The sequence below is a fragment of the Agelaius phoeniceus genome, chromosome 27 (assembly GCF_051311805.1).
Source record: "Agelaius phoeniceus isolate bAgePho1 chromosome 27, bAgePho1.hap1, whole genome shotgun sequence".
NCBI classification, from domain to species: Eukaryota; Metazoa; Chordata; class Aves; order Passeriformes; family Icteridae; genus Agelaius; species Agelaius phoeniceus.
Window position 1 is genome coordinate 826,028 of NC_135291.1, and position 25,147 is coordinate 851,174.

The 25,147-nt window shown below is 50.1% G+C and overlaps 1 protein-coding gene across 1 annotated transcript in view; it reads right to left on the reverse strand.

Moving 5' to 3' along the window:
- Positions 1-25,147, reverse strand: part of LOC129134577 (PHD finger protein 1-like) — a 44,028-nt gene that overhangs the window by 11,835 nt on the left and 7,046 nt on the right. The window contains 8 exon segments of the mRNA XM_077191068.1: positions 871-924; positions 1,354-1,389; positions 1,392-1,471; positions 5,213-5,240; positions 5,243-5,280; positions 8,705-8,800; positions 13,014-13,162; positions 21,322-21,410. Coding sequence (XP_077047183.1) covers positions 871-924; positions 1,354-1,389; positions 1,392-1,471; positions 5,213-5,240; positions 5,243-5,280; positions 8,705-8,800; positions 13,014-13,162; positions 21,322-21,410 — 570 coding nt within the window.

Genomic DNA, 25,147 nt, shown 5'->3' on the forward strand with positions numbered 1-25,147 from the left:
GCGAGTCCCAGTTGGGGTTGGCCAAGGGCAGAATCCGATTTTTCCCCAAAAAATCCCAATTTTTCTCCAAAAATCCTATTTTTTCCCAAAAAAATCCAATTTTTCCCCAAAATCGCAATTTTTCCCCATTTTTTCCCAAAATCCCGTTTTTTCCCCCCAATTCGTGCCCACCTGCCCAAGTCTGAGCGCGTCCAGTTGGAGTTGGCGAAGGGCAGGATCCGATTTTACCCCAAAAAATCCCAATTTTCCCCAAAAAAAAATCCAATTTTTTCCCAAAAATCCCAAATTTTTCCTCAATTTTCCCCATTTTTCCCAAATTCCCGTTTTTTCACCCCAATTCGTGCCCACCTGGCTGAGCCTGAGCGCGTCCCAGTTGGAGTTGGCGAAGGGCAGAATCAGATTTTACCCCAAAAAATCCCAATTTTCCCCAAAAAATCCCAATTTTTCCCCCAAAAATCCAAATTTTTCCAATTTTTTCCCATTTTTCCCAAAATCCCGGTTTTTTCCCCCCAATTCGTGCCCACCTGCCGAGTCTGAGCGCGTCCAGTTGGGGTTGGCGAAGGGCAGGATCCGATTTTACCCCAAAAATCCCAATTTTTTCCAAAAATCCTAATTTTTCCAAAAATCCCAATTTTCCCCCCAATTTTTTCCCATTTTCCCATTTTTCCCAAACTCGCCGTTTTTTGCCCCATTTCACCCATCCCAGTTGGAGTTGGCCAAGGGCAGAATCCGATTTTTCCCCCAAAAAATCCCAATTTTTCTCCCAAAAATCCTAATTTTTCCCCAAAAAATCCCAATTTTTCCCCAAAATCGCAATTTTTTCCCTATTTTCCCCAAAATCCCGGTTTTTCACCCCATTTTCAGCCCCACCTGGCCGAGCCTGAGCGCGTCCCAGTTGGAGTTGGCCAAGAGCAGAATCCGATTCTTCCCCCAAAAAATCCCAATTTTCCCCCAAAAATCGCGATTTTCTCCCCCATTTTTCTCCATTTTTCCCAAACTCGCCGTTTTTTGCCCCATTTTCAGCCATCCAGTTGGGGTTGGCCAAGGGCAGAATCCGATTTTTCCCCCCAAAAATCCCAATTTTTCCCCCAAAAATCCCAAATTTTTCCCAATTTTTTCCCATTTTCCAAAATCCCGTTTTTTCACCCCATTTTGTGCCCACCTGGCCGAGCCTGAGCGCGTCCAGTTGGAGTTGGCCAAGGGCAGAATCCGATTTTTCTCCCAAAATCCCAATTTTTTCCCAAAAAATCCCCATTTTTCCCCCAAAAAAATCCCAATTTTTCCCCCAAAATCGCAATTTTCCCCATTTTTTCCCAAAATCCCGTTTTTTCCCCCCAATTCGTGCCCACCTGCCAAGTCTGAGCGCGTCCCAGTTGGAGTTGGCGAAGGCAGGATCTCCCGCTCCAGGTCGAAATATTTCCTCTTGCAGCAGACGCTGAGGTGGTACAGGAGGAGGTGGGCAACGTCCACCCTGATTGGGAGAAAAACGGGGAAAACGGGAAAATTGACAAAAATGGGAAAAATGGGGGAAAATGGGGGAAAAATGGGAAAAATTGGGGGAAAATGGGGGGAAAAAACAGGGGAAAATTGGAGAAAATGGGCGAAAATGGAGGGTTTGGGATGAGGTATGGTGACCCTGGATTGGGGCGAAAAATGGGGAAAATGGGAAAATTCACAAAATGGGGAAAATGGGGGAAAATGGGGAAAAAAGGGGGGAAAAATTGGGGGAAAAATTGGGGGGAAAATTGGGGGAAAATGGGGGAAAATGGGGAAAAAATGGGGGAAAATGGGGGAAAATGGGGAAAAATGGAGGGTTTGGGATGAGGTATGGTGACCCTGGATTGGGGCAAAAAACGGGGAAACGGGAAAATTCACAAAAATGGGGAAAATGGGGAAAATGGGGGAAAATTGGGGAAAATGGGGAAAAATGGGGAAAAAGGAGGGTTTGGGGTGAGGTATGGTGACCCTGGATTGGGGCGAAAAACGGGGAAAACGGGAAAATCACAAAATGGGGAAAAACGGGAAAATTCACAAAAATGGGGAAAATGGGAAAATGAACAAAAATGGGGAAAACGGGGAAAAAATGGGGGAAAAATGGGGGGAAATGGGGAAAATGGGGGGAAAATGAGGGGAAGATGGGGGAGGAATGGAGGGTTTGGGGTGCACCACGTCCACCCTGGATTGGGGCAAAAAATGGGGAAAATGGGAAAATTTACAAAAATGGGAAAAACGGGGAAATATGGGGAAAATGGGGGGAAAAAAACAGGTAAAAATGGGAGAAAATGGGGAAAAATGGGGAAAAAAGGAGAGTTTAGGATGAGGTATGGTGACCTGGATTGGGGCGAAAAATGGGGAAAACGGGAAAATTCACAAAAATGGGGGAAAATGGGGGGAAAGAACAGGGGAAAATGGGAAAAATGGAGGGTTTGGGATGAGGTATGGTGACCCTGGATTGGGGCGAAAAACGGGGAAAACGGGAAAATTCACAAAAATGGGGAAAATGGGGGGAAAATGGGGGAAAATGGGGGGAAATGAGGGGAAATGGGGGAAAATGGGGAAAAATGGGGAAAAATGGAGAAAATGGGGGAAAAATGGGGCAGGAATGAGGGTTTGGGGTGAGGCACAGCCAGCCTGGATTGGGGTGAAAAACGGGGAAAATGGGAAAATTCACAAAAATGGGGAAAACGGGGGGAAAATGGGGGAAAAATGAGGGAAAATGGGGGGGAAATGGGGGAAAATGGGGCAGGAATGGAGGGTTTGGGGTGCACCACGTCCACCCTGGATTGGGCAAAAATTGGGAAAATGGGAAAATTTACAAAAATGGGGAAAACGGGGAAAAACGGGGAAAAATGGAGGAAAAATGGGGGAAAATGGGGGAAAACGGGGGAAAATGGGCAGGAATGGAGGGCTTGGGTGAGGCATGGCCAGCCTGGATTGGGGCAAAAAATGGGGAAAATGGGAAAATTCACAAAATGGGGAAAAATGGGGGAAAATTGGAAAATGGGGGGAAATGGGGGAAAATGGGGAAAAAAAAACAGGTAAAAATGGGAGAAAATGGGGAAAAATGGGGAAAAAAGGAGGGTTTGGGATGAGGTATGGTGACCCTGGATTGGGGTGAAAAACAGGGAAAATGGAAAATTCACAAAAATGGGGAAAATGGGGGGAAAATGGGGGGAAATGGGGGGAAATGGGGGAAAATTGGGGAAAATTGGGGGAAAATGGGGAAAAATTGGGGGAAATGGGGGAAAATGGGGAAAATATGGTGGAAAATGGGGGAAAATGGGGGAGGAATGGAGGGTTTGGGTGAGGCACAGCCAGCCTGGATTGGGGCAAAAAACAGGGAAAATGGGAAAATTAACAAAAATGGGGGAAAACTGGGAAAATGGGAAAAAAACGAGGGGAAAATGGGGAAAAGTGAGGAAAATGGGGGGGAAATGGGGGGAAAATGGGGCAGGAATGGAGGGTTTGGGGTGCACCACATCCACCCTGGATTGGGGCAAAAAATGGGGAAAATGGGAAAATTTCCAAAAATGGGGAAAAATGGGGGAAAATGGGGAAAATGGGGGGAAATGGGGGAAAATGGGGAAAAAAAAACCAGGTAAAAATGGGAGAAAATGGGGAAAAATGGGGAAAAAAGGAGGGTTTGGGATGAGGTATGGTGACCCTGGATTGGGGCAAAAAACGGGGAAAACGGGAAAATTCACAAAAAGGGGAAACAGGGGGAAAAATGGGGAAAAACGGGGAAAAATGGGGGAAAACTGGGCAGGAATGGAGGGTTTGGGGTGAGGCAAGGCCTCCCTGGATTGGGGCAAAAATGGGAAAATGGGAAAATTTACAAAAATGGGGAAAATGGGAAAAAGGGGGGAAAACGGGGAAAATGGGGGAAAAAACAGGGGAAAATTGGAGAAAATGGGGAAAAATGGAGGGTTTGGGAGGAGTATGGTGACCCTGGATTTGGGCGAAAAATGGGGAAAACGGGAAAATTCACAAAAATGGGGAAAATGGGGGAAAATGGGGGAAAAAAGGGGGAAAATGGGGGAAAAATTGGGGAAAAATGGGGGGAAAATGGGGGAAATGGGGCAGGAATGGAGGGTTTGGGGTGCACCACATCCACCCTGGATTGGGGCAAAAAATGGGAAATGGGAAAATTCCAAAATGGGGAAAAACGGGGAAATATGGGGAAAATGGGGGGAAAAAAACAGGTAAAAATGGGAGAAAATGGGGAAAAATGGGAAAAAAGGAGAGTTGGGATGAGGTATGGTGACCCTGGATTGGGGCAAAAAACGGGGAAAACGGGAAAATTCACAAAATGGGGAAAAACGGGGAAAATGGGGGAAAAAAGGGGGGAAAAAAGGGGGGAAAAAAGGGGGGAAAATTGGGGGGAAAATTGGGGAAAAAATGGGGAAAAAAAGGGGGAAAATGGAAAAATGGGGCAGGAATGGAGGGTTTGGGGTGAGGCACGGCCAGACTGGATTGGGGGAAAAAACACAGGAAATGGGGAAATTTACAGAAATGGGGAAAATTGGGAAAAAAATAGGAAAAAAACCCCAGGGGAATGGGGAAAAAATGGAGAAATTAAAAAAAAAAAAAAGAAAAACTGGGGGGAAAAAAACCAAAAAAAGGGGGGGATTCGTTTGGGGGGGGTGGGTACATTTGGGGCATTTTTTGGGGTGTTTCTGGGTGGTTTTGGGGTATTTTGGGTGCTTTTGGGGTGTTCTGGGTGGTTTTGCTTGGTTTGGGGTTGGTTTGGGGTATTTTTGGGGTATTTGGGGGTGGTTTTGGGGTATTTTTTGGGTATTTTTGGATATGTTTTGGGTAATTTTTGGGGTAATTTTGGGATTTTGGGGGTATTTTGGGGTATTTTTGGGGTATTTTTGGGATATTTTTGGGGTAATTTTGGGTAATTTTGGGATTTTTGGGGGTATTTTGGGGGTATTTTTAGGGTATTTTTGGGGTATTTTGGGGTATTTTTGGTATATTTTTGGGGTAATTTTGGGATTTTTGGGGGGTATTTTGGGGGTAATTTTGGGATTTTTGGGGGTATTTTGGGGGTATTTTGGGGTATTTTGGGATATTTTTGGGGTAATTTTGGGATTTTTTGGGGGTATTTGGGGGGTATTTTTAGGGTATTTTTGGGTATTTTTGGGGTGTTTTTGGGGTGTTTTTGGGGGTGTTTTTGGGGTGTTTTTGGGTGTTTTTGGTGCCCCCTCACCAGCGCAGGGGCAGCCTTCCGACGCTCTCGGCCCGCCCCGGCAGACGCTGCACTCAAAGATGTAAAACCTGCAAAGGAACCCCAAAATCAGCCAGAATCACCCCAAAATACCCCCAAGGACACCCCGAAATCAGCCCAAATCCAGCCCCAAATCCACCCCAAAATCCAACCAGGAATCACCCCAAAATCACCCCAAAATCCATCCCAAAATCCACCCCAAAATTCATCCCCAAATCCACCCCAAAATCTCCCCAAATCCCCCCAAATTCCCCAAAATCCATCTCTAAATCCATTCCCAAATCACCCAAATTCACCCTAAAATCCATCTCAAATCACCTCAAAATGTCCCCAAATCCACCCAAATCCACCCAAATTCACCCAAAATCCCCCCAAATCCACCCCAAATCCATCCCCAAATTCACCCAAAATCCCCCAAATCCACCCAAATTCATCCCCAAAATCCACCCCAAATCCACCCCAAATCCATCCCCAAATTCACCCAAAATCACCCCAAATTCATCCCAAAATCCACCCCAAATCCACCCCAAATCCATCCCCAAATTCACCCAAAATCACCCCAAATTCATCCCCAAAATCCACCCAAATCCACCCAAAATCTGTCTCAAAAGTACCTTGAAATTGCCCCAAAATCGCCCCAAAACACCTGAAATTCACCCAAAATCCATCCCCAAATCACCCAAAATTCACCCAATCCATCCCCAAAGCACCCCAAAGCCATCCCAAAAATCCCCCAAAATCCACCCCAAATCCACCCCAAATCACCCCAAATCCCCTCGAAATTCACCCCCAAACCATCCAAATCCCCCAAAATTCACCCAAAATCCAACCCCAAAGTTCCCTGAATTCACCCCAAAAAATCCATCCCCAAATCACCCAAAATCCATCTTCAAATCCACCCCAAATCCATCCCAAAATCCCCCCAAATCCATCTGAAAATCCATCACAAAATCACCCCAAAATTCATCCCCAAACTCACCCAAAATTCCCACATTTACCCAAATCCCTCCCAAAATCCTCTAAAATCCAGCGCAAAATCTCCCCAATTCATCCTGAATTCCCCCAAATCCATCCCAAATCCATCCCAAAATCCATCCCAATACCCCAGATCATCCCAAATTCCCCAAAATTCATCCCAAAATCCATCCCAAAACACCGCAAGTCACCCCAAATCCACCTCAAATTTACCCCAAAATCCCCCCAAATCCATCCCAATCCACCCCAAAATCTCATCCAGATTCCCTCAAAATCCATCCCAAATCCACCCCAAAATCCCCCCAAAATCCATCCCAAATCACCCAAAATAACCCAAAATTCATCCCCAAATCCCCTCAAAATCTCAATCCAGATTCCCCAAAATCCACCCGAAATCCATCCCAAATCCACCCCAAATTCACCCAAAATCCATCCCCAATCCACCCCAAAATCCATCCAAAACCACCAAAAAATCCCCTCAAAATCTCATCCAGATTCCCCAAAATCCACCCGAAATCCATCCCAAATCCACCCCAAATTCACCCAAAATCCATCCCCAATCCACCCCAAAATCCATCCCAAAACCACCAAAAAATCCCCTCAAAATCTCAATCCAGATTCCCCAAATCACCCTAAAATCCACCCCAAATCCACCCCAAACCACCCAAAATCACCCCAAAATCCATCCAAAATCCGTCCCAAAATCCATCCCCAAATCCATCCCAAATCCCCCCAAAATCCCTCCCTAATAATGGGAAAAACTCCAAAACACCCAGACAAAAACCCCAAAAGATCAGAAAAAAACCCTAAAACCCCCAAAAATCCCCAAACCCCAAAAAATCCTAAAAACCCCAAAAAGCCCCAAAACCCCAAAAACCCCCAACCCCCCCCAAAAGCCCAAAAATCCCCCAAACCCCAAAATCCCCAAAATTTCCCAAAATTTCCCCAAAACCCAAAAATGCCGAATTGACCCCAAATCAGCGTTCAGGACCTGTCCCTGTAGAGCAGGAGAAGCCAAAAAATCCCAAAAAACCAAAAATGTCCCCAAAGCCTCAAAAACACCAAAACCCCAAAATTTCCCCAAAACCCCAAAACCCCAAAAAGCCCCGAATTGACCCCAAAACCCCGTTCGGGACCTGTCCCATAGAGCAGCAGAACCCAAAAAAATCCCGAAAAATAAAAAATGTCCCCAAACCCCCAAAACCCCCAAAACCTGAAAAACCCCAAAATTTCCCAAAAACCCAAAAAGGCCCCGAATTGACCCCAAACCCCCGTTCGGGACCTGTCCCCATAGAGCAGGAGATGCCAAAAAAATCCCAAAAAACAAAAAATGTCCCCGAACCCCAAAAACCCAGAATTTCCCCAAAAACCCCAAAAAGGCCCAAATTGACCCCAAATCCCCATTCCTGACCTGTCCCCGTAGAGCAGCAGAACCCAAAAAATCCCAAAAATCAAAAATGTCCCCAAAGCCTCAAAAACCCCCAAACCCAAAAACCCCCAAAACCCCAAAATTTGCCAAAAACCCCAAAAAACCCCAAGAATGTTCCCAAAATTCCCAAATTCACCCCAAATCTGCCCCGAATTCACCTGAACCGTAGAGCAGGAGAAGCCAAAAAAATCCCTAAAAACCAAAAATGTCCCAAAAAACCCTAAAACCCCCAAAACCCAAAAACCCCAAAACCCCAAAAACCCCAAAATGTCCCAAAAAACCCCAAAAAGCCCCGAATTGACCCCAAACCCCCATTCGGGACCTGTCCCCATAGAGCAGCAGAATCCAAAAAATCCCGAAAAATAAAAAATGTCCCCAAAAACCCCAAAACCCCCAAAAACCAAAAAACCCCAAAACCCCAAAATGTCCCAAAAACCCCAAAAACCCCAAAATTGCCCCCAAAATCCCCATTCGGGACCTGTCCCCATAGAGCAGCTGAACCCAAAAAAATCCCGAAAATAAAAAATGTCCCCAAAAAACCCCAAAACCCCAAAACCCGAAAAACCCGAAAAAACCCAAAATTTCCCAAAACCCCAAAAAGGCCGGAATTGACCCCAAATCCCGTTTGGGACCTGTCCCTGTAGAGCAGGAGAAGCAAAAAGTCCCTAAAACCAAAAATGTCCCAAAGCCTCAAAAACCCCCAAACCCCAAAAACCCAAAAAACCCCAAAATTTCCCAAAAACCCCAAAAAGCCCCAATTGACCCCAAACCCCCGTTCGGGACCTGTCCCTGTAGAGCAGCAGAACCCAAAAAAATCCTGAAAATAAAAAATGTCCCCAAAAACCCCAAAACCCCCAAAAGCCCAAAAACCCCAAAACCCCAAAAAGGCCTGAATTGACCCCAAAACCCCGTTCGGGACCTGTCCCCATAGAGCAGCAGAACCCAAAAAAATCCCGAAAAATAAAAAATGTCCCCAAAAACCCCAAAACCCCAAAACCCGAAAACCCGAAAACCCCAAAATTTCCAAAAACCCAAAAAGGCCGGAATTTCCCCCAAATCCCATTCCTGACCTGTCCCCGTAGAGCAGCGGCCGCGTCAGGCACTGGGTGCAGGCCTCATGGAACCACTGCTGGCACCGCCGGCACTGCAGCATCTTCAGGTTCCAGCTGGGATTTGGGCAAATTCAGGCGATTTTGGGACTTTGGGGGATCTTATGGGGTTTTTATGGGGTTTTGGGGGAAATTTGGGGGGGTTTTGGGGATTTTTAGGGGATTTTTATGGGATTTTTGGGGATTTGGGGAGCCCCGGGAGCAGTGGAGCCACTGCTGGCACCGCGGCACTGCAGCATCTGCAGGTTCCAGCTGGGGATTTGGGCCAATTCAGGCGATTTTGGGATTTTGGGGGATTTTTATGGGGTTTTTATGGGATTTTGGGGGGATTTTGGGGAAATTTGGGGGGGGTTTTGGGGGATTTTTGGGGATTTTGGGGGTTTTTAGGGGGATTTGGGGAGCCCCGGGAGCAGTGGAGCCACTGCTGGAACCACCGGCACTGCAGCATCTGCAGGTTCCAGCTGGGGAATTTGGGGCAAATTCAGGCGATTTTGGGACTTTGGGGGATTTTATGGGTTTTTATGGATTTTGGGGCTTTTTATGGATTTTATGGGATTTTTTGGGGGATTTTGAGGGAGATTTGGGGGGGATTTTTCAGGGGTTTTGGAGGGAGCACCAGGAGCATCCTCAGGCTCCAGCTGGGATTTGGGGCAAAATCCTGCGGTTTTGGGACTTTGGGGGACTTTATGGGGTTTTTATGGATTTTGGGGCGATTTTGGGGAATTTTTATGGCATTTTGGGAGAGATTTTTATGGGATTTTTAGGGATTTTTGGGGGTTCTGGAGGGATTTTAGGGGGATTTGGGAGCAGTGGAGCCACTGCTGGCACCGCCGGCACTGCAGCATCTTCAGGTTCCAGCTGGGATTTGGGGCAAATTCAGGCGATTTTGGGACTTGGGGATTTTTATGGGGTTTTTATGGGATTCTGGGGGAGATTAGGGGGGGGTTTGGGGGGATTTTGGGGTTTTTGGAGGGATTTTAGGGGGATTTGGGAGCAGTGGAGCCACTGCTGGCACCGCCGGCACTGCAGCATCTTCAGGTTCCAGCTGGATTTGGGGCAAATTCAGGGATTTTGGATTTTGGGGGATTTTAGGGGGTTTTTATGGGATTTTTATGGGATTTTGGGGGAAATCGGGGGCGTTTTTAGGGGGTTTTGGGGAGCCCCGGGAGCAGTGGAGCCACTGCTGGCACCGCCGGCACTGCAGCATCTGCAGGTTCCAGCTGGGATTTGGGGCCAATTCAGGCGATTTTGGGACTTTGGGGAATTTTTATGGGGATTTTATAGGGTTTTTATGGGATTTTGGGGGAGATTTGGGGGTATTTTGGGGGAGATTTGGGGCGATTTTTATGGATTTTGGGGGGTTTTTGGAGGGATTTTAGGGGGATTTGGGAGCAGTGGAGCCACTGCTGGCACCACCAGCACTGCAGCATCTGCAGGTTCCAGCTGGGATTTGGGGCAAATTCAGGCGATTTTGGGATTTTGGGGATTTTACGGGTTTTTATGGGATTTTGGGGGAGATTTGGGGGGGGGTTTGGGGGATTTTTGGGGGTTTTTGGAGGGATTTTAGGGGGGGTTTGGGGAGCCCCGGGAGCAGTGGAGCCACTGCTGGCACCGCCGGCACTGCAGCATCTGCAGGTTCCAGCTGGGATTTGGGGCAAATTCAGGCGATTTTGGGATTTTGGGGATTTTATGGGGTTTTTATGGGGTTTTTATGGGGTTTTGGGGGATTTTGGGGGGGATTTGGGGGGATTTTTAGGGATTTTTGCGGGTTTTTGGAGGGATTTTAGGGGGATTTGGGAGCAGTGGAGCCACTGCTGGCACCACTGGCACTGCAGCATCTGCAGGTTCCAGCTGCGGAATTTGGGGCAAAATCCGGCGATTTTGGGACTTTGGGGGATTTTATAGGGTTTTTAGGGGTTTTTAGGGGATTTTGGGGGAGATTTGGGGGGATTTTTAGGGGATTTTTGGGGGTTTTTGGAGGGATTTTTGGGGGTTTTGGGGAGCCCCGGGAGCAGTGGAGCCACTGCTGGCACCGCTGGCACTGCAGCATCTGCAGGTTCCAGCTGGGATTTGGGGCAAAATCCGGCGATTTTGGGACTTTGGGGATTTTATGGGGTTTTTATGGGGTTTTGGGGGAAATTTGGGGGGATTTGGGGGGATTTTTATGGGATTTTGGGGGGTTTTTAGGGGGATTATTGGGGGTTTTGGGGAGCCCCGGGAGCAGTGGAGCCACTGCTGGCACCGCCGGCACTGCAGCATCTGCAGGTTCCAGCTGGGATTTGGGGCAAAATCCGGCGATTTTGGGACTTTGGGAATTTTATGGGATTTTTATGGGGTTTTTAGGGGATTTTGGGGGAGATTTGGGGGGATTTTTAGGGGATTTTTGCGGGTTTTTGGAGGGATTTTAGGGGGATTTGGGAGCAGTGGAGCCACTGCTGGCACCACTGGCACTGCAGCATCTGCAGGTTCCAGCTGCGGAATTTGGGGCAAAATCCGGCGATTTTGGGACTTTGGGGGATTTTATAGGGTTTTTAGGGGGTTTTTAGGGGATTTTGGGGGAGATTTGGGGGATTTTTAGGGGATTTTTGGGGGTTTTTGGAGGGATTTTTGGGGTTTTGGGGAGCCCCGGGAGCAGTGGAGCCACTGCTGGCACCGCTGGCACTGCAGCATCTGCAGGTTCCAGCTGGGATTTGGGGCAAAATCCGGCGATTTTGGGACTTTGGGGATTTTATGGGGTTTTTATGGGGTTTTGGGGGAAATTTGGGGGGGATTTGGGGGGATTTTTATGGGATTTTGGGGGTTTTTAGGGGGATTATTGGGGGTTTTGGGGAGCCCCGGGAGCAGTGGAGCCACTGCTGGCACCGCCGGCACTGCAGCATCTGCAGGTTCCAGCTGGGATTTGGGGCAAAATCCGGCGATTTTGGGACTTTGGGAATTTTATGGGATTTTTATGGGGTTTTTAGGGGATTTTGGGGGAGATTTGGGGGGATTTTTAGGGGATTTTTGGGGGTTTTTGGAGGGATTTTTGGGGGTTTTGGGGAGCCCCGGGAGCAGTGGAGCCGCTGCTGGCACCGCTGGCACTGCAGTATCTGCAGGTTCCAGCTGGGGGATTTGGGGCAAATTCAGGCGATTTTGGGATTTTGGGGGATTTTATGGGGTTTTTATGGGGGTTTTTAGGCGATTTTGGGGGAGATTTGGGGGGAGTTTTAGGGGATTTTTGGGGGTTTTTGGAGGGATTTTTGGGGGTTTTGGGGAGCCCTGGGAGCAGTGGAGCCACTGCTGGCACCGCTGGCACTGCAGCATCTGCAGGTTCCAGCTGGGGGATTTGGGGCAAATTCAGGCGATTTTGGGATTTTGGGGATTTTATGGGGTTTTTATGGGGTTTTGGGGGAAATTTGGGGGGGATTTGGGGGGATTTTTGGGGGATTTGGGGGGGTTTTTTGGGGATTTGAGAGGATTTTCCAGGGGGTTTTGGAGGGAGCACCAGGAGCATCTTCAGGTTCCAGCTGGGATTCAGGAATTTGGGGAATTTGGGGAATTCTGGGATTTTCGGGAATGTGACTCACTGCTCAGGCTCCCTGCAGTTTGGGGCAGTGCTGGAGGTTGTGCAGGGGGGAATTTGGGGCAGATTTTGGTGTTTTGGGGCCGTTTTGGGGCCGTTTCTGGACTGATTTGGATGGGGATTTTTGGGAATTTTGGGATTTTTTTTGGGAATTCCGGGATTTTCAGGACCATCACTCACTGTCCGGGCCCGCCGCAGTAGCAGTGTCAGTGCTGGAGGTTGTGCAGGGGGGAATTTAGGGCAGATTTTGGTGTTTCGGGGCCGTTTTGGGGCCGTTTCCGGGCGGATTTGGATGGGGATTTTTGGGAATTTCGGGATATATTTTTTTGGGAATTCCAGGATTTTCGGGACCATCACTCACTGTCCAGGCCCGCCGCAGCACAGTGTCAGTGCTGGAGGTTGTGCAGGTGCGGGGGGTCCCAGTTTTGGGGCAGATTTGGGAGTTTCTGAGCCATTTTGGGGCCGTTTCCGGGCGGATTTGGATGGGGATTTTTGGGAATTTTTTGGGATATATTTTTTGGGAATTGCCATCACTCACTGTCCGGGCCCGCCGCAGTAGCAGTAGCAGTGCTGGAGGTTGTGCAGGTGCGGGGGGTCCCAGTTTTGGGGCAGGTTTTGGGGCCGTTTTGGGGCCGTTTCCGGGTGGATTTGGATGGGGATTTTTGGGAATTTTTTGGGATATATTTTTTGGGAATTGCCATCACTCACTGTCCGGGCCCGCCGCAGTAGCAGTAGCAGTGCTGGAGGTTGTGCAGGTGCGGGGGGTCCCAGTCCAGCGCCCCCAGCGCGTACGGCAGCACCGACTTCATGCGGAGCATGGCCCGGGCCTGCGGGCCCCGCCTCAGAGCGCCGCCGTGCTGGGGGGGGAAAACGGGAATAAAAACCGGGAATAAACACCGGGAATGGCACCGGGCCTGCAGGCCCCGCCTCAGAGCGCCGCCGTGCTGAGGGGGAAAATGGGGAAAAACGGGAATAAAAACCGGGAATAAACACCGGGAATAAACACCGGGAATGGCACCGGGCCTGCGGGCCCCGCCTCAGAGCGCCGCCGTGCTGAGGGGGAAAATGGGGAAAAACGGGAATAAAAACCGGGAATAAACACCGGGAATAAACACCGGGAATGGCACCGGGCCTGCGGGCCCCGCCTCAGAGCGCCGCCGTGCTGAGGGGGAAAATGGGGAAAAACGGGAATAAAAACCGGGAATTACACCGGGAATTACACCGGGCCTGCGGGCCCCGCCTCAGAGCGCCGCCGTGCTGGGGAAAAAAACGGGAAAAACGGGTAAAAACACCGGGAATAAACACCGGGAATGGCCCCGCCTCAGAGCGCTGCCACGCTGAGGGGAAAAAGAGGGAAAAAATGGGAAAAAAATGGGAAAAAATGGGGATAAACACCGGGAATAAACACCGGGAATTACACCGGGAATGGGCCCGCCTCAGAGCGCCGCCATGCTGAGGGGGAAAATGGGGAAAAATGGGTTAAAACACCGGGAATAAACACCGGGAATTACACTGGGAATCACAGCGGGAATGGCCCCGCCTCAGAGCGCCGCCATGCTGGGGGGGGGGAAATGGGGAAAAACGGGGAAAATGGGTAAAAACACCGGGAATTACACTGGGAATCACAGCGGGAATGGCCCCGCCTCAGAGCGCCGCCATGCTGGGGGGGGGGAAATGGGGAAAAACGGGAATAAAAACCGGGAATAAACACCGGGAATAAACACCGGGAATGGCACCGGGCCTGCGGGCCCCGCCTCAGAGCGCCGCCGTGCTGAGGGGGAAAATGGGGAAAAACGGGAATAAAAACCGGGAATAAACACCGGGAATAAACACCGGGAATGGCACCGGGCCTGCGGGCCCCGCCTCAGAGCGCCGCCGTGCTGAGGGGGAAAATGGGGAAAAACGGGAATAAAAACCGGGAATTACACCGGGAATTACACCGGGCCTGCGGGCCCCGCCTCAGAGCGCCGCCGTGCTGGGGAAAAAACGGGAAAAACGGGTAAAAACACCGGGAATAAACACCGGGAATGGCCCCGCCTCAGAGCGCTGCCACGCTGAGGGGAAAAAGAGGGAAAAAATGGGAAAAAAATGGGAAAAAATGGGGATAAACACCGGGAATAAACACCGGGAATTACACCGGGAATGGGCCCGCCTCAGAGCGCCGCCATGCTGAGGGGGAAAATGGGGAAAAATGGGTTAAAACACCGGGAATAAACACCGGGAATTACACTGGGAATCACAGCGGGAATGGCCCCGCCTCAGAGCGCCGCCATGCTGGGGGGGGGGAAATGGGGAAAAACGGGGAAAATGGGTAAAAACACCGGGAATTACACCGGGAATGGCACCGGGAATGGCCCCGCCTCAGAGCGCCGCCATGCTGGGGGGGGGAAAATGGGGAAAAAACGGGAATAAAAACCGGGAATAAACACCGGGAATGGCACCGGGAATGGCCCCGCCTCAGAGCGCCGCCATGCTGAGGGGGGAAAATGGGGAAAAATGGGTTAAAACACCGGGAATAAACACCGGGAATAAACACCGGGAATTACACCGGGAATGGCCCCGCCTCAGAGCGCCGCCATGCTGGGGAAAATGGGGAAAAAACACGGGAAAAATGGGTAAAAACAATGGGAATTAACACCGGGAATTACACTGGGAATGGCCCCTACTCAGAGCGCCGCCACGCTGGGGGAAAAAATTGGGAAAAATGGGTTAAAACACCGGGAATAAACACCGGGAATTACACCGGGAATGGCCCCGCCTCAGAGCCCCGCCTCAGAGCCCAGCCATGCTGGGGGAGAAATGGGGAAAAAACGGGGAAAAATGGGTAAAAACACCAGGAATTACACTGGGAATTACACTGGGAATGGCCCCGCCTCAGAGCGCCGCCATGCTGGGGGGGGAAAAATGGGGAAAAAACGGGGAAAAATGGGTAAAAACACCGGAAATTAACACCGGGAATCACAGCGGGAATGGGCCCCCTCAGAGCCCCGCCCCGCTGAGGGAAAATGGGGGAAAAAACGGGGAAAATGGGTAAAAACACCGGGAATAAACACCGGGAATGGCCCTGCCTCAGAGCCCCGCCACGCTGGGGGAAAAACGGGAAAAAATGGGTAAAAACACCGGGAATAAACACCGGGAATTACACTGGGAATGGGCCCGATGGAGAGCGCCGCCACGCTGAGGGAGAAATGCGGAAAAAACGGGGAAAATGGGTAAAAACACCGGGAATTACACTGGGAATCACAGCGGGAATGGCCCCGCCTCAGAGCGCCGCCACGCTGGGGAAAATGGGGAAAAAACACGGGAAAAATGGGTAAAAACAACGGGAATTACACTGGGAATTACACTGGGAATGGCCCCGCCTCAGAGCGCCACCCGCTGAGGGGAAAAATGGGGAAAAAATGGGGAAATATGGGAAAAAATGGGGATAAACACCGGGAATAAACACCGGGAATCACACTGGGAATGGCCCCGCCTCAGAGCGCCGCCCGCTGAGGGAAAAAATGGGGAAAAAACGGGGAAAAATGGGTAAAAACACCAGGAATTACACCGGGAATGGCCCCGCCTCAGAGCGCCGCCCGCTGAGGGGAAAAATGGGGAAAAAATGGGGAAATATGGGAAAAAATGGGGATAAACACCGGGAATAAACACCGGGAATTACACTGGGAATGGCCCCGCCTCAGAGCGCCGCCATGCTGGGGGGGGAAAATGGGGAAAAACGGGGAAAAAATGGGTAAAAACACCAGGAATTACACCGGGAATGGCCCCGCCTCAGAGCGCCGCCACGCTGGGAAACACCGGGAAAAACGGGAATAAAAACGGGAATAAACACCGGGAATTACACTGGGAATTGCCCTGCTGGAGAGCCCTGCCCCGCTGAGGGAAAATGGGGAAAATCGGGGAAAATCGGGGAAAAATGGGAAAAATGGTAATAAACACCGGGAATTACACTGGGAATTCACACCGGGAATGGGCGCGCCGGAGAGTGCCACCCTGATGAGGGAAAAATGGGGGAAAAACGGGAAAAATGGGTAAAAACACCGGGAATTACACTGGGAATAAACACCGGGAATGGCCCCGCCTCAGAGCACTGCCACGCTGAGGGGAAAAAGAGGGAAAAAATGGGGAAAAATGGGAAAAAATGGGGATAAACACCAGGAATAAACACTGGGAATCACACTGGGAATGGCCCCCCTCAGAGCCCCGCCCCGCTGAGGGAAAATGGGGAAAAAACGGGAATAAAAACCGGGAATAAACACCGGGAATTACACCGGGAATGGCCCCGCCTCAGAGCGCCGCCCCGCTGAGGGGAAAAATGGGGAAAAACGGGGAAAATGGGGTAAAAACACCGGGAATAAACACCGGGAATTACACTGGGAATGGGCCTGCCTCAGAGCGCCGCCACGCGGAGGGGGAAAATGGGGGAAAAACGGGAAAAAATGGGAATAAACACCAGGAATTAACACCGGGAATGGCCCCGCCGGAGAGCGCCGCCACGCTGAGGGGGAAAATGGGGAAAAAACGTGAATAAAACCCGGGAATTACACCGGGAATGGCCCCACCCCGCTGAGGGGAAACGTGAATTAAACCAGGAATGAACACCAGGAAAACATCGGGAATTAATGGGGAAAATCCAGGGAAAGCACTGGGAATTAATGGGGGAAAAATCCAGGAATTTCACTGGGAATGAATGGGAAAACACCAGGAAACAATGGGAAAACACCGGGAATTCCAGCAGGAACTATGGGGAAAATGCCAGGAATTACAGCGGGAACTAAGAGGGAAACACCGGGAAAACCACCTGGGAATTCCAGCGGGGATTAATGGGAATTCCCACTGGGGATTAATGGGAATTCCAGGGGGAATGAACAGAAATTCCAGTGGGGATTAATGGGAATTCCCACTGGGGATTAATGGGAATCGAAGCAGGAATTCACAACAGGAATTCCAGGGGGAATTAATGGGAATTCCAGTGGGGATTTAACAGGAATTCCAGTGGGAATTAAGAGAAATTCCAGCTCAGATTAATGGGAATTCCAGAGGGGATTTAACGGGAATTCCAATGGGGGTTAATGGGAATTCCAGGGGGAATTAATGAGAATTAACACCGGGATTTACAGCGGGGAAAACACTGGGAATTACACCCGGGATTGATGGGGGAAACACTGGGAATCTCAGCGGGAATGGGTGGGAAAACACCGGGAAACATCAGGAATTACAGCGGGAATGACACCAGAAATGAACGGGAATTACACTGGGAATGACATCGGGAATTGATGGGAAAAACCCAGGAATTCCAGTGGGAACGATGCCGGGAATAACACCGGAAATGAACAGGAAAAACCAGGAATTACAGCGGGAATTAATGGGGAAACACCAGGAAAACAGCAGGAATTCCAGTGGGAATTAATGGGAATTACACCTGGAATGGACGGGGATTGATGGGAATGACACTGGGAATTGACAGGAAAAACCCGGGAATGACACTGGGAATTAACAGGAAAACAGCGGGAATGACACCGGGAATGAACAGGAAAAATCCAGGAATTATACTGGGAATTACTAGGAAAAATCCAGGAATTACAGTGGGAATTACAGCAGGAATGACACTGGGAATCAACAGGAAAACAGCGGGAATAACAGCGGGAATGACACTGGGAATTACCAGGAAAAACCCAGGAATTACACTGGGAATTACAGCAGGAATGACACTGGGAATCAACGGGGATTGACGGGAATGACACCAGGAATTAATGGGAATTATACTGGGAATCACAGTGGGAATTAACAGGAAAACAGCAGGAAAGACACCGGGAATTAGTGGGAAAAACCCAGGAATGACACCGGGAATTACAGCAGGAATGACACCAGGAATTAATGGGAATTACAGCAGGAATTAATGGGAATGACACCAGGAACGAAAAGGAAAACAGCAGGAATAACACCAGGAATTAATGGGAATTACAGTGGGAATCACAGCAGGAATGACACCGGGAATGAGCGGGAAAACCCCAGGAATTACACCAGGAATGGCACAAGAAATTAACGGGAATGACACCGGGAATGACACCGGGAATGACTGGGAATGACACTGGGAATTCCAGCAGGGATTAATGGGAAAACATCAGGAATTCCAGCTGGAATTCCAGTGGGAATGAACAGGAAAACACCGGGAAAACAGCGGGATTTACGCTGGGAATGACACCGGGAATGGATGGGGATGATGGGAATGAGACCAGGAAAGAAACTGGGAATTGACAGGAAAATCCCAGGAATGCCACCAGGAATGACCAGGAAAACAGCAGGAATAACAGCAGGAATTAATGGGAAAAACCCCAGGAATTCCAGCAGGAATTAACAGAAAAACAACGGGAATTCCAGCGGGAATTAACAGAAAAACAACAGGAATTACACCAGGAATTAACAGGAATTACACCAGGAATTGCCAGGAAAAACCCAGGAATCACAGTGGGAATTACAGTGGGAATAACACCAGGAATTAATGGGAAAAACCTGGGAATTCCAGTGGAATTACCGGGAAGGACACCAGGAATGAACAAAAAACCCCTGGAAATTACAGCGGGAATGACACCGGGAATGACCGGGAATTCCAGTGGGAATTCCAGTGGGAATTAATGGGAAAAACCTGAGAATTTCAACAGGAATGACACCGGGAATGAACAGGAAAACAGTGGGAATTACAGCGGGAATAACAGCAGGAATTAATGGGAAAACCCCAGGAATTCCAGCGGGAATGACCAGGAAAACCCCAGGAATTCCAGCGGGAATTGCAGTGGGAATTAGCAGGAAAACATCAGGAATTACACCAGGAATTTCCAGGAAAAATCCAGGAATTCCAGCAGGAATGACACCGGGAATGGATGGGGATTGATGGGAATGACAGCGGGAAAGACACCGGGAATTGACAGGAAAATCCCAGGAATGACAGCGGGAATGAACAGGAAACAGCGGGAATGACCCAGGAATTAATGGGAATGACACCAGGAATTGATGGGAATGACCCAGGAATTGATGGGAATGACCCAGGAATTAATGGGAATGACAGCAGGAATTAATGGGAATTCCACCAGGAATTAATGGGAAGGACCCAGGAATTGATGGGAATGACAGCAGGAATTAATGGGAATGACAGCAGGAATTGATGGGAATGACCCAGGAATTGATGGGAATGACCCAGGAATTAATGGGAATTCCACCAGGAATTGATGGGAATGACCCCAGGAATTGGTGGGAATGACCCAGGAATTAATGGGAATGACACCAGGAATTACAGGGAATGACCCAGGAATTGATGGGAATGACACCAGGAATTGATGGGAATTCAACCAGGAATTAATGGGAATGACCCAGGAATTGATGGGAATGACCCAGGAATTAATGGGAATGACCCAGGAATTGATGGGAATGACAGCAGGAATTAATGGGAATGACCCAGGAATTGATGGGAATGACAGCAGGAATTATTGGGAATGACCCAGGAATTACAGGGAATGACCCAGGAATTGATGGGAATGACCCAGGAATTGATGGGAATGACCCAGGAATTGATGGGAATGACAGCAGGAATTAATGGGAATGACCCAGGAATTGATGGGAATGACCCAGGAATTAATGGGAATGACCCAGGAATTAATGGGAATGACCCAGGAATTGATGGGAATGACCCAGGAATTAATGGGAATGACCCAGGAATTGATGGGAATGACCCCAGGAATTAATGGGAATGACCCAGGAATTAATGGAATGACCCAGGAATTGATGGGGAATGACCCAGGAATTGATGGGAATGACACCAGGAATTGATGGGAATGACAGCAGGAATTGATGGGAATGACCCCAGGAATTGATGGAATGACAGCAGGAATTAATGGGAATGACCCAGGAATTAATGGGAATGACCCAGGAATTGATGGGAATGACAGCAGGAATGATGGGAATGACCCAGGAATTAATGGAATGACCCAGGAATTGATGGGAATGACAGCAGGAATTAATGGGAATGACCCAGGAATTAATGGGAATGACCCCAGGAATTCCAGCGGGAAATTAACAGGAATTCCACCAGGAATTGCCAGGGAAAACCCAGGAATCACAGTGGGAATTACAATGGGAATAACACCAGGAATTAGTGGGAAAAACCTTAGTGGAAAAAATTTTGGTGATTTTTTTTTAATTTTTGGGGAAATTTTTGCGAATTTTGGGGAATTTTTTGGGGAATTTTTTGTTTTTGGGGGAATTTTGGGGGGAATTTTTGGAGATTTGTCCTTGAATTGTTGGGATTTTTTCTGAGTTTCGAGTGGAATTTTGAGACATTTGTCTTTGAATTTTTGGGTTATTTTTCCTGTGGTTTCTGGTGGGACTCCTGGACATTTTATTTTCAATTTTTGGGTTATTTTTCCTCCGTTTCGGGTGGATTTTTTGGACATTTTATTTTCAGTTTTTGGTTTATTTCTCCTGCGTTTCTGGTGGGATTTTCTGGACATTTTATTTTCAATTTTTGGGTTGTTTTCCCTGCGTTTCAGGTGGATTTTTTGGACATTTTATTTTCAGTTTTTGGTTTATTTCTCCTGCGTTTCTGGTGGGATTTCTGGACTCTTTTTTTTCAATTTTCGGGTTATTTTCCCTGCGTTTCGGGTGGGGTTTTTGGACATTTGTCTTTGAATTTTTGGGTTTATTTTTCCTGTGTTTCTGGTAGGATTTCTGGCCATTTTATTTCAATTTTTGGGTTATTTTTCCTGCATTTCGGGTGGATTTTTTGGACATTTTATTTTCAGTTTTCGGGTTATTTTTTTGCGTTTTGGGTGGGATTTTTGGACATTTTTCTTTAAATTTTTTGGGGGATTTTTTGAGGAATTTGGCGGGAATTTTTGGACATTTTTATTTCAATTTTCGGGTTATTTTCCCTGCATTTCGGGTGGAATTTCTGGACATTTTTATTTCAATTTTGGGTTATTTTCCTGCATTTCTGGTGGTTTTTGGGCCCTTCCTCCCTCACCTTTGTGGCCACGGCGAAGACGCAGCGGCGGCAGCTCCAGGGGGCGGCGCCGCCGGGCGCGGGGGGGGCGTGGCAGCGCTGGTGATAAACTGGGAATGGGAAATTCCATAAATTCCGCACAAATCCCGCACAAATTCCGCACTAATTCCGCACTAATTCCGCACAAATCCCGCACAAATTCCACCCCAATTCCGCACAAATTCCGCACAAATTCCGCACAAAAATTCCGCACAAATCCCGCACAAATCCCGCACAAATTCCGCACTAATCCCGCACAAATTCCACACAAATTCCGCACAAATTCCGCACAAATTCCCGCCCCAATCCCGCACAAATTCCGCACAAATTCCGCACAAATTCCGCACAAATTCTACCCAACTCCGCACAAATCCTGCCCCAATCCCGCACAAATTCCGCCCCAATCCCGCCCCAATCCCGCCCCAATCCCGCCCCAGTCCCGCCCCAATCCCGCACAAATTCCGCCCCAATCCCGCCCCAATCCCGCCCCAGTTCCCGCCCCAGTTCCCGCCCCAGTCCCGCCCCAATCCCGCCCCAATCCCGCCCCAATTCCCGCCCCGATCCCGCCCCGATCCCGCCCCGATCCGCCCCAATCCCGCCCCGATCCCGCCCCGATCCCGCCCAATCCCGCCCCGATCCCGCCCCAATCCCGCCCCGATCCCGCCCCAATCCCGCCCCGATCCCGCCCCGATCCCGCCCCAATCCCGCCCCAATCCCGCCCCAGTCCCGCCCCAATCCCGCCCCAGTCCCGCCCCAATCCCGCCCCAGTCCCGCCCCAATCCCGCCCCAATCCCGCCTCAATCCCGCCCCAGTTCCGCCCCAATCCCGCCCCAATCCCGCCCCAATCCCGCCCCAATCCCGCCCCAATCCCGCCCCAGTTCCGCCCCAATCCCGCCCCAGTCCCGCCCCAATCCCGCCTCAGTCCCCGCCCCAATCCCGCCCCAGTTCCGCCCCAATCCCGCCCCAATCCCGCCCCAATTCCCGCCCCGATCCCCCGCCGATCCCGCCCCGATCCCGCCCCGATCCCGCCCCGATCCCGCCCCAATCCCGCCCCGATCCCGCCCCAATCCCGCCCCAATCCCGCCCCGATCCCGCCCCAGTCCCGCCCCGATCCCGCCCCAGTCCCGCCCCAATCCCGCCCCAATCCCGCCCCAGTCCCGCCCCAATCCCCGCCCCGATCCCGCCCCAATCCCGCCCCGATCCCGCCCCAATCCCGCCCCAATCCCGCCCCAGTCCCGCCCCGATCCCGCCCCAATCCCGCCCCAATCCCGCCCCGATCCCGCCCCGATCCCGCCCCGATCCCGCCCCAGTCCCGCCCCGATCCCGCCCCGATCCCGCCCCGATCCCGCCCCAGTTCCGCCCCAATCCCGCCCCAATCCCGCCCCGATCCCGCCCCGATCCCGCCCCAATCCCGCCCCAATCCCGCCCCAGTCCCGCCCCAATCCCGCCCCAGTCCCGCCCCAATCCCGCCCCAGTCCCGCCCCAATCCCGCCCCAATCCCGCCTCAATCCCGCCCCAGTTCCGCCCCAATCCCGCCCCAATCCCGCCCCAATCCCGCCCCAGTTCCGCCCCAATCCCGCCCCAGTCCCGCCCCAATCCCGCCTCAGTCCCGCCCCAATCCCGCCCCAGTTCCGCCCCAGTTCCGCCCCAATCCCGCCCCAATCCCGCCCCAATCCCGCCCCAATCCCGCCCCCAATCCCGCCCCAATCCCGCCCCAATCCCGCCCCAATCCCGCCCAATCCCGCCCCAGTTCCGCCCCAATCCCGCCCCAACCCGCCCCAATCCCGCCCCAGTTCCGCCCCAATCCCGCCCCAATCCCGCCCCAGTTCCGCCCCAGTTCCGCCCCAATCCCGCCCCAATCCCGCCCCAATCCCGCCCCAATTCCCGCCCCAATCCCGCCCCCTCCCTTCCCCCAGCCCTTCCCCATCTTTTCCCTCCAAATTCCCCTTTTTTTTTTTTTTTGGGTGTTTTTTTGGGCCCAAATCCACTTTTTTCCCCCCCATTTTTTCCCCCATTTTTCCCCGTTCCTCCCGGGATTTTTTCCCCATTTCCCACCCTTTTCCGACTTTTCCCATTTTCCCCACTCAAATTCCAGTTTTCTCCCATTTTTTCCCATTTCCCCCCCATTTTTCCATTAAAATTCCCATTTTCCCTCCATTTCCCCAACCCCATTCCCACTTTTCCCACTCCCATTCCCATTTTTCCCATCCCAATCCCATTTTCCCCACCCTTTTCCCCATTTTCCCCACCAAATCCCAGTTTTCCCCCATTTTTCCCATTTCCCCCCATTTTTCCATTAAAATTCCCATTTTTCCCACCCTCCCCCCCCTTAATTCCCATCCTCCCCCCATTTTCCCACTCCCATTCCAACTTCCCATCCCAATCCCATTTTCCCCCATTTTTTCTCTAATTTTCCCCACTTTTGAGGGAACTTTCCCATTTTCCCAATATAATTCCCATTTTTCCCACCCTTTCCCCCATTCCATTTTCCATTCCCATTTTCCCATTCTTCCCCAATTTTCCCCATTTTGGAGGGGATTTTCCCACCCTTTTCCCATTTTCCCCACTCTTCCCACTCTATATTCCCATTTTCCCACCCCAATCCCATTTTCCAGTTTTTCCTCCATTTTTCCCACTTTTGAGGGCATTCTCCCATTTTCCCCATTCCTCCCGTTTTCCCATTAAAATTCCCATTTTTCCCACCCTTTCCCCCTTCATTCCCATTTTTCCCACCCTTTCCCCCCTTTATTCCATTTTCCCCCCACCTTTCCCCCTTCATTCCCATTTTCCCATTAAAATTCCCATTTTTTCCCCATTTCCCCTCCTTCATTCCCATTTCCCCCTCAATTTTCCCCCATTTTCAGGGCATTTTTCCACCCTTCCCCCTTTATTCCCATTTTCCACCCCATTCCCACTTTTCCCACATCCAAACCCAATTTCCCCCATTTTTCCCCCATTTTTTCCCCCCATTTTTCCCCCATTTTTTCCCCCCCATTTTTTCCCCCATTTTTTGCCCATTATTTCCCATTTTTTGCCCATTTTCCCCCCATTTTTTCCCCATTTTTCCCCCCTCTGAGGAGCTTTTCCCACCCCTTTCCCCCAGATTTATTTTAAATTTCAGGTGAAATTCTGGAATTTTGGCGCTGATTTTCCCACCCCTGCCCCCTCTTTCCCATTTCTCCTCCTTTTTTTCCCGTTTTCCCCATTTTTTCTCCCAATTCCCCCTGGTTTTATTCCCAGTTTTCCCTTTTTTTCTTCCCCATTCCCCCCCCCCCCCCCCGTTTTTTCCCTATTTTTCCTCAATTTTTCTCCCCGTTTTTTCCCCATTTTTTTCCCTGGGTTTTTTCTTCCCGTTTTTCCCCATTTTTCTCCCCGTTTTTCTCCCCGTTTTTCTCCCCGTTTTTTTCCCTGCACTTCCCACACCGAGCCAGGGAATTTTCGGGATTTTTCCCCCCATTTTTCCCCCATTTTTCCCCAAGTTTTTTCCCGTTTTTCCCATTTTTATCCCCATTTTTTTCCCATTTTTATCCCGATTTTATCCCATTTTATCCCCATTTTTATCCCCTTTTTTATCCCCATTTTTATCCCCATTTATCCCCATTTTATCCCCGTTTTTTCCCCATTTTATCCCATTTTTATCCCCATTTTTATCCCCATTTTAATCCCCATTTTTATCCCAATTTTTTCCCATTTTATCCCCATTTTTATCCCCATTTTATCCCCATTTTAATCCCCATTTTATTCCCATTTTTATCCCCATTTTTTTCCCCTGACCGCACTTCCCACACCAGGCCAGGGAATTTTCGGG